The 9,243-nt window shown below is 49.5% G+C and overlaps 3 protein-coding genes across 3 annotated transcripts; 1 reads left to right on the top strand and 2 right to left on the bottom strand.

The window, feature by feature from the left end:
- Positions 1–713: 713 nt before the first annotated feature.
- LOC120649939 (calcium load-activated calcium channel-like) lies at positions 714–2,825 on the bottom strand. Its single transcript, XM_039926876.1, has 2 exons — positions 2,023–2,825; positions 714–1,066 (listed from the first exon to the last, which is right to left on the bottom strand). The coding sequence occupies exon 1, from the start codon at positions 2,639–2,641 to the stop codon at positions 2,024–2,026; it is 618 nt and encodes a 205-aa protein (XP_039782810.1). The 5' UTR covers positions 2,642–2,825; the 3' UTR covers positions 714–1,066; position 2,023.
- Positions 2,826–5,051: 2,226 nt separating this feature from the next.
- LOC120649940 (probable histone H2AXa) lies at positions 5,052–5,862 on the top strand. Its single transcript, XM_039926877.1, has 2 exons — positions 5,052–5,330; positions 5,439–5,862. Exons 1-2 carry the CDS (start codon positions 5,142–5,144, stop codon positions 5,658–5,660), a joined length of 411 nt encoding a protein of 136 aa, XP_039782811.1. The 5' UTR covers positions 5,052–5,141; the 3' UTR covers positions 5,661–5,862.
- A 742-nt stretch (positions 5,863–6,604) lies between these two features.
- Positions 6,605–7,844, bottom strand: LOC120649938. The gene has a single exon (XM_039926874.1). The coding sequence runs from the start codon at positions 7,842–7,844 to the stop codon at positions 6,816–6,818; it is 1,029 nt and encodes a 342-aa protein (XP_039782808.1). The 3' UTR covers positions 6,605–6,815.
- Positions 7,845–9,243: the final 1,399 nt, after the last annotated feature.

Raw genomic sequence — 9,243 nt, 5'->3', positions numbered from 1 at the left:
AGCGAGCTTGAGAGAACTTTGGGCCGCAAGCAAACATCATACTTGAATGGTGTCCAATAGCAAAGATCAAGTTGACTGATGTTCATCAGCAAATATCAACAATGAAGAGTGTCCATCAGCAAAATTATCCGCCAGAGATCGTCCTCACAAGCTCTTTGCAAGCAACGGCTGACAAGTTTAATGACAAGAAATCGGCCGTGTAGTAAGGCCGGCCACAATGGGAGAGCGATGCCCACAAAAAAGTGGAACCTACAGAGGGAAAACCAGGCATTGCTATCCGGAGCTACAGCGTGGGCAAAAGCAATTCCATCTACCAGCTAGGGCCCACGTAAAATTACTGAGACTACCTCTTGTTGATACAGTAATTTTATTATGTTTATGGTCATGTGAATGCACCGGTTCTAAATTTTCTAGCATCATTTTAAGTTAGCATCACTTGCCACAGTGTGTAGAGTGTAGATTGATGCTCAAATCCTCTCTTTGGGTATCACTCTAAGCACAAAATGTGGAGGGCCTAAGACTCGAGCATTGTGCCAACAGTTGCTAGAAACGGCAGATCATCTATGTCCATTTGAGCTGGAACCTGGACTTGTATGGAGCGGAAGCAGGCATGTGGGCCGGAGTTTACCAGCTGAAGTTGATGGACAAAATGCAGTTTCAAGCGGCCTCATTTTTCCCTTTTTAAAAAAGCTACCTCATTGAGAATTTAAAGATAGCTGGAACAAGGATCTCTATGAAATATTTATGAGTGCAACATTATGTCCGCAGAGAGATCAACGATATAACCAATCCTAGTATAAAATCAGGCCGAAAATCAGGCTGCACATTGTCACAGCCTAGCAGCAGGTAGTTCAAGCTCTGTTCAGTCTATGCAATAAATAAGTTAACCTTCATGCTTGCAGATCATCGATCCAACAGAAGACCGGTGAGTTCTGGAAACTGAATTTGATACACCTACTGGTACAGAGTCTATAACACCTTCTTCCCAGGGCGACCATGCTATTCCTTCGTCCAGAATCCAGATTCACTCCTCTCAGAAACAAACCCGTGGTGGTGGTAGGCGTAGCTGCAGAGAAAAATGGTTGCAGATCAGATACTGAGGTATAAAAGCAAAAGGAAAATTATTGTGCATAAGAATAAACAACAATATATGAGCATTTTCTATTGTCACGATGCATTTTCTGAATTGCTGCTCTTACTGCTGATGCCCCCTTGAGATATTTTGGTTTAGTTCCACATTTTAAGCACATGATTAATAGCACAGATGCTGCCCAAAGTAGCTAAATTCACTCCCTGTAGTTTTGAGATTAATGATGGTGTCCTATAATGAATAATACACTGAAAAAATAAAAAGAACTAGAAAGGGATGTCTGAAACTGAAAAGGGCTGCACAGGAATGCCAGTACCCCAAAACTTAAAAGAAACTGACTCTGAAGAATTCTTAGTTCACCAAGGAAAATATGATTCATCAATTATCATTCTCAGAAAAAAAGATTAATTAATTATCTGTAGTTCAGTAATACTTTGTAATTCAAGAGCCTCAAACAAGCAAATCCTAATCAACAGTTACTTTAGTGTTAAAATCACTAGCGACAGCTTCACCTCTGCACTGTATGGCGAAACAGCGATAGTGTTGGCACAGTGTTCCTTAGGGCAAGAGAGGTCTAATTGCATCATCTATATGCCATGCAAATTACTTAACATCTATACAACAAAAGGAGGAGGATATCCTGTGTACATGGATGGATGAGCCGTTGAGGTGAATCATGAACACTATGGGCTCGGTCATGACACAGTCATGCTGAAGCGTAGGAATTGGTCACACTAACAAAACGCAACTCAATCAATCTGAAAACATCAATCACTTATCACCCACATGCATCAAAAGGTCTGATCTAACAATTTTCATCAGGACTGAGGATTATGATCTAATAATCTTTGCAAGACACTAGGGATCCGAATTTAGCACAATCATCAGTAAAGCGTACCGACGAAATTGAAGCAAAGAGATCGATCTGGTACCTCAATTCACTTTCGGATCGGGCATGGGGAAGAGGCCCCCGCCGGCCGCAGCAGCCGCGCGTGGCGGTGCGAAGCCCAGCAGCTTCTGGAGGTTGGTCCGGATGCTCATGGAGCAGAGGAAGTAGAGGAAGACCATGGAGCAGTCGGTGGGGTCGTTCCCGGGCAGGCCGCGGTGGCTCATCCGCTGGACGAGCGGGACGGGCGCGAAGGGCAGCTTGGCGACGGCGCGTCCCTCGAAGAGCGAGTTGAGCAGGCCGAAGACGACGAAGAGCACGGCCGCGACGACGGCGCCGGACTTGAGCTTGGCGAGCGAGAGCTCCCGCGCGGCGTCCTTGAGGCTGGTCTCCACGCGGTCCATCTTCTTGGCCCGCGACGAGGCGGGCTGCGCGGAGGAGGACCCGCCGCCCCCCGCGCCGGAGGAGGCGGAGGAGCCAGCGCCGGACTTCATGGCGTCGAGCTTGCGGGAGTGGCGCTCGATGGAGGCGCGGAGGGAGTTGTAGGTGGCGGTGCGGTAGATGAGGAGCCAGGAGATGGCCTCGCAGAGCACGGCCGTCGCGGCGGAGATGGCCACCACCGAGAGGCTGTCGCCGTAGCGCAGGGAGGAGAGCGCCGAGGCCATCTCCGCTTCCGGTTCCTCTTCGGCTCCTCCGCCCGACGCGATGCCTCCGCGGTCGGCCGGGTCCGAGAGAGAGAGAGAGAGAGAGAGAGAGAGATCTCGATTTGGCTGCGGAACGGAACGCGCACGGGATCTTCGGGGCTTGACGGCCGCGGTGTGGTGGTTGGCTCCTCGGCTCCGCAGCGGCCCTGTGAAGCATTGAACCCGGCCGCTGTGGGGATGGGGGACTATTCGGCGAGATGGGTGCCTGACGTGTGGGGCCTCTTCTTGAGTTCATCGGTTCGTGCAACTGCACGTCCAGTGAAGCATTGAAATAAATCGGTTCCGGTTCTAGGCACAGCCGCACAGCGTATCAATTCCACTGAGCAAGCAGCTTGCTCCCTGTCAAGTACAGGCGCTGGTCAAGGCAAGCAACATCATCACCCAACGTTTCGTCGGGGAAATGTCAAGGCAGAGTGCCTCGTCACGGACCTGTATTGCATTTGGGAACCCCCGATCCAAGCAGAAAAAGCAGAAGAACAGTGCGCTCTCTGAACTGTTCGAGGAGAATGAAAATCAAAGAAAACACTACTACTCTCAAACCATCGGTTTCCTGTGAAATCTGTGTGGAGGAAGGCGGTGACAGTTGCAGAATTTTTGGTTGATCCTATCCGTTCCTTTTTACTCGGAAGCAAGATCAGGAAAACCGCGGCGCAATGTGCCCTGGAGTCACAGAGGTAAGACGTCAAAAACAAGAAGCTAAACGCATGCCCAGAAGAGATGCCATTGATAAGAACCCAGTAACCCACCACGTCCTTTGTTTGTTCAGAACATTGGAACCACTTCTACCATTACAGATGAATATCATTATCAGGTAATCATTACATTCTCCAAATTTCTGGTCCATTGATTCCTCGGACAAACAAAAACCAATGAAAAACGATTGTTTCAATCATCTGATGCGGCTAAATTCGTGCAATGTTGACTGTAAAATATGTAACGACTTAAACACCATAGGTACTACAAAGAGACGTGTGAAAAGATGAGAGGACACCCAAACATCCAAACGCAGCAAACTACCGAGCTTCTACCGAGATTGCTTGGATTAAGGGACTGTTTAGCTGCCCGCCAATACCTGCCACGCTACTTGTAGCGCCGCCAAAGGCGAGGCGCAGAAAATGGCCGCCACAACCATGGTGAGAAAATGAAGAGAAGCTTTGTGGCTGCCATCTTTTACACGTCAACCAAACACCAGCCAGCTTTTTGTGCAAGCTGCATGTGTGGCGTGGCAAACATTGGCGGGCAACCAAACAACCCCTAATTCATAGAGCACAACAATTCCAATGTGAAAACACCGACTTTCGTTTCTATTTTTCATCTGTTAATGGCATATTCTTATAACTTACATGCCTTAAAGTGCGATACAAAATCATTATGCACAGTTTTTTCTGAAAAGTTATTATGCGCGACTTCAACCCTGTTTAGATGGGTTAAAGGCTAAAATAACAGTTTCATAAAAATGAGTTGGCTAAAATTAGCTATGTGTTGGATAAAGGGTTAATAAATGGCTAATAGATTGCTGGAAAACTATTAACCCAAAGTAATCATCGCTCAATCAACTAATGGGCTAACAACAAACAGATTTTTAGCAATACTAACTATCTTTGGATCAGCTACCACTACTTTGTACTCCCTCCATTTCAAATTGTAGGTCATTTGACTTTTTGACATCAAGTTTGACCACTCGTCTTATTTAAAAATTTATATGAAATATCACTTTTTTTATGGTTTGCTTTATCAATACAAGTTTTTCAAGAATGCTTTAATTTTGACTAAGTTTGCACAAAAATTTTGAATAATACGAGTGGTCAAACTTGATATCAAAAAATTCAAACGATCTATAATTTGGAACGGAGGAAATATTGGCTAAAAATTAGAAATGGAATCCAAACACCTCCGATCTATTAATGCCATGCTTTTTAGCACCAGCATGAACCCTTCATTTTCTCTTATACTTCTAAGTAGTTGCTATTGTATATTTGTATTCATGTAAAAATATTTTTTCTACTTAAATCAGGTCTGAAGGGTCGTAGCGTCGTAGGACTGAAGAAATTATAGGGAGCAAATGCAAGTGAATGTTTAAACCATTTGACCAAAGCAAAACCACCCTTCAAAATTCTACCGAGTACGAGATTTTTTTGTTCTTTCCAAATACTACACCTTTTAAGATACAAAAAGAACTTTTCGAATTGTTCGAGTGAAATGCTTTCTGGAAGGAAATAAAAACCCCGCCTGAGAAAAAGGGAAGCATTCCATTTCACACCCGCCCAAGCTGTCTCGCCACGTCACCGATCCGCGCCTCCGAACTCCCAGCCAACCACAGCCCGGCTCCCACCCAAACCCTAACGCTATAAAATCCCAGGCGCCGCCCGCGGCTCCCACCAACACCTCTCCTGCAGTCTCCACAGCGCCCCCAGCCTCGAAGAGTTCAGAAGTTTCCAGACCCCACCAACGCGTAGCGGCGATGAGTTCCTCCGGCGGCCGCGGGAAGGCGAAGCCGGCGACCAAGTCGGTGTCGCGGTCCTCCAAGGCCGGGCTGCAGTTCCCCGTCGGCCGCATCGCGCGGTACCTCAAGGCCGGCAAGTACGCCGAGCGCGTCGGCGCCGGCGCCCCCGTGTACCTCTCCGCCGTCCTCGAGTACCTCGCCGCTGAGGTAACCTCCCGATCCCGTTCTCATCCAATCCCCTCCCCCTCCCAATTTTTCGATCCGCGCCGATCCGATCCCCCCGTTTTGAATGGATGGTTTCGTGGATGTTCTCAGGTGCTGGAGCTAGCCGGGAACGCGGCGAGGGACAACAAGAAGAACCGCATCGTGCCGCGTCACATCCAGCTGGCGGTGCGGAACGACGAGGAGCTGAGCAAGCTGCTGGGCACCGTGACGATCGCTGCCGGCGGCGTGATGCCCAACATCCACCAGACGCTGCTGCCCAAGAAGGCCGGCGGCCACAAGGGGGACATCGGCTCCGCCTCCCAGGAGTTCTGAGCGCGTCGGCGAAACGGGGAGATGGAGCCTCCTGTCTTTGCCGTGTCAGCGTGATGGCGGTGATGTTTCTCGCCGGTTTTTGGGATGTTTGGGAATGAGTTGGGATTGGTGGAACTTTGCTGGATGTAAGCAAACGCAGTGCGTTGGTTCGCGAATCAATGAATAGAAGAGAACATATACCATGATTTCATCTTGTCTGAAATGGCTCGGCGTTTTGTATTCGAATTCGATTTGTTTATCCTACTGTACAGGATGGTGCATTTTATAATCGGTAGAGGTTGATTTAAGTTCGATATATTTTCAATCTGCATCCCTCTGGAAGCAGCTTCGAGCAGTAATGATGAAGATTTTTGAGAGGTAATGGCAGGTGCCAGTGTTTGCGACTGCTGTTCTGTATGACGACTCTGAGAATCGGATGACACTCAAATTCTGTTCACTGCACGGTCTGAACCAAATGCAGTATCCTTGTTCTATTTCATTCATTTCTTGTTCGGATCATGGTATGCGTTTTGCACTTGCTGCATGCAATTCATGAAGGAGATGCAGGCTGATCGTTTGTTTCTGGTTATATCACCTATTTACATGTACCTGAGTCTCTGAAAGTGCACAAGATCAGTATTCAGTTCTTAATGCTAAGGACGTTGGCCAATGTTTGTTAATTCATCATAAGATCACTTAGCCTGTAATGTCTAATGTGGTAATGCCCTTGCCAGTTCAGTTTAAGATCAGTTCTGATCATGATGATCAATTGATCATGCGCTCTTGCACAGCAGGTTATGTTTATAGCCATGCAATGCAGAAGTGAAACACCAAAAAGCCAGAAGTTTTTGAAAGCGATGTAGGAATTATCAGGAGAAATGCAATACTTGCACACACACACAAAAAAACTCCAAATTATGAACGTCTGCTCAAATGGACACACTATTTATTCGATCCAAATTCTCTGTTGAACAGTATAACAGAGAAGCATAAGGAAAGTTGTCCTATCTGATCGCCAGAAAATTATCTATTTGCCATATATATCACGAAAATTGTGGTTGCATTACCTGAATCCCTGATCACCAATCCAACCTACTAAACCAATGTGCTCCCTGTGGGAGATCGGCTGTCAGTTCGTCTTGCTAGACCAATGTGCTCCCTGTGCATGATCAGTTGTCAGTTCTTCGTGCTAAGGATGTTGGCCTTCATGGCTTCCAGCTCCGCCATGTTTTCGATGGCGCCAGTGGAGAAAGACGGCTCCGGGATTGGCTCCTCCGCCATCTGCGACAGCCTTACGAGGCTCCTGGTGGCCAGCAACGCGGGCGCATCCACCGTCTCGGCGGCCCGCCAGTACAGGCACTCCGCCGCGCGGGCGGCCTGCGCCTTCAGCTCGTCGGAGCGCATCGGGCCCAGCAGGCAGTGCGCGACGATCCGCACCACCGGCTGAAAGAGCTCCCACGGCAGCGGCACGCGCCGCCATTTCTCCTCGCCGCCGCCGGCGGCGGCGGCCTCCGGGGCGGGCGGCAGGCGCGGCTTGTCGGCGCCGTCCAGCTTGCTCTGCGTCCCCGCCCAGGCGACGCAGAACTCACAGAAGTCCATCTTGGAGGAGAGCGGCATGTGCGCGAGCTTGCCGTGGTAGAGCTCCAGGACCGCGCCGACGATGCGGGCGCGCCGCGTGGCGCGCATGGTGCCGTGCGGCTCCAGCGGCTGGGAGAGCACGGCGACGTCGAGGTCGGTGGGCTTGCCCTTGGGCGGCACCTTGGCGTCGTGGTACGGGCTCGGGTTCGCCAGGTTCGGGAGCGACACGGTCTCGGCCTGCCCGGCGCCGCGCTGCGCCGCGGCGTGCGCGTACAGCGCGAGGAGCACGGCCTCGAACCCGGCCAGCGGCTTCCGCGACACGGCGCGGCACATGTAGACCCCCGCCAGCGTGGGCACGAAGCGCAGCACCGCGAGCTGGAGCCCCGGGACGTTGGCCCGGAACGCGTCGTAGAGCCAGCGGCAGAGGGCGTCGTTCCCGGCGCCCGACCCGGCCCCGCGGAAGCGCGCCGTCACGGCGCTCGCCACGTCGGGGTCGTTGAGGAGCGCGGCCGCGGGGTCCTCGGCCGCGGCGACAGGGCCCGGGAGCGTGCCCCCGAGGATGCCCGCGAGGGCGTCCAAGGCGTCCTTGGCGCTGTGGATGGGCTGCGGCGGCGCGTCGTTCGGCATCGTTGCAGGGAGGAGGGGCGAGGACGGGGACCAGGAGGGTGTCACGGTCGCGTGTGGCGTGGCCTCGACGACGTAGAGAACGGGAAGGGAAGGCGAAGAGATCGGAGAATTGCGCGGGCGCGCACTGCTTCAGCTTTGACCCCGCATCCTCGCGCGTCACTAGAGCGAAACAAGGCCGTGCTTTTGACCAGCTTGCATGAAGGAAGGAACGAAGGAAGGAAGGCAATGCAAATTTAGAGCATTGATTGGGTGCCAATTTTTGCCAGGGGCGGAGCTACATAGTTAGGAGTGGGTGCAAGTGCACCCACGGCAAAATCAAATTCCAGTGCTAACCATCTTCAGTTGACCACATATGCACCGCCCTGGGTCAAGTCCATGCACCCACGAGCTAGGCCAGGTGGCCGGCAAACTAAGCCTGAGCAGCATCCTCATGTTAAGACCTAGCAAACCAGCAAGCTCGTGTCTCCGGCAACTAAACAGGCCAAGTTTGATTAAGCTGCATTGATCCACACAGTAGGTCACAACCATTTGTGACGTGCCATTAAGTAGACCACATGTTGTAACTCATCGTCTATTCAATCCCCCATCCTCCCCCCTCCACCTAAAACACCATTTATTCTGGCGCTTTCTTTGCTCGGCATCACTACTTTTTAGCCGCAGTTCTCTCTCGCAAGCAATTTTTTTAAAGGCTCATGCAATTTATTCTTATCTCAAGATCTATCAGCATATGATGTATTTTATATTGATGAGGTCACCTGTTAAAAATGTAATCACTTCCTCTAAAATTAACTTTTCATGATCTGTATATGCTAATTAAATTGATGTGACAGTTTTGTTAAAAATAGAACATTTTGTTTCTCAACAGACCCATGAGAACTTTAGGATCCAATGAGTTATCTTGACAACCCAAACCAACTTTTATTTGTAGCCTTCTATTCTTCAAACCTCACCATAATACATTAATAAATATTATTAATATTTTTTAATTCAATAAACAATTTTATCACTTCGCAAATCGCAAATTAGAAGCCAATTTGCAAAGAAAACAAAGTAGGAGTTGGTTAAGCCACTCATTTTATTTCACCGTCAGTGCTTCTCCGCTACTTTAGCAAGGAGCTGGTTTGAGAGTTCTTCTCTGAAATGTGCCTTAAAAGTCTGCACCCCCCAAAGTTTTGGTCTAGCTCCGCCCCTGATTTTTGCCAAGCCAAAATCATGGCAAGCCAATATATTGGGTTACCAAAATCAGGGATTGCCAAAGTGTTGGCAAGAAATTTAGATAATTATCTGGTTTAGTGCCAATCAATATTTTTTCTCTCTTAAAGGTTTAAGAAGTTCCTAGTGACTTGGCATGGTTCTGGTCAAAATGACCAATTTCTAGGCTGGAACGAATTGATAGCCA

This window comes from Panicum virgatum, chromosome 9K (assembly GCF_016808335.1).
Source record: "Panicum virgatum strain AP13 chromosome 9K, P.virgatum_v5, whole genome shotgun sequence".
Taxonomy (NCBI): domain Eukaryota; kingdom Viridiplantae; phylum Streptophyta; class Magnoliopsida; order Poales; family Poaceae; genus Panicum; species Panicum virgatum.
This window is presented reverse-complemented; position numbering and strand designations above follow the sequence as displayed.

Bases quoted from the DNA above. Each gene is read 5' to 3' on its own strand.
- LOC120649938 (XM_039926874.1), bottom strand. From the start codon at position 7,844: ATGCCGAACGACGCGCCGCCGCAGCCCATCCACAGCGCCAAGGACGCC.
- LOC120649939 (XM_039926876.1), bottom strand. From the start codon at position 2,641: ATGGCCTCGGCGCTCTCCTCCCTGCGCTACGGCGACAGCCTCTCGGTG.
- LOC120649940 (XM_039926877.1), top strand. From the start codon at position 5,142: ATGAGTTCCTCCGGCGGCCGCGGGAAGGCGAAGCCGGCGACCAAGTCG. The intron at 5,331-5,438 runs GTAACCTCCCGA...GGATGTTCTCAG, and splicing joins TCGAGTACCTCGCCGCTGAG to GTGCTGGAGCTAGCCGGGAA.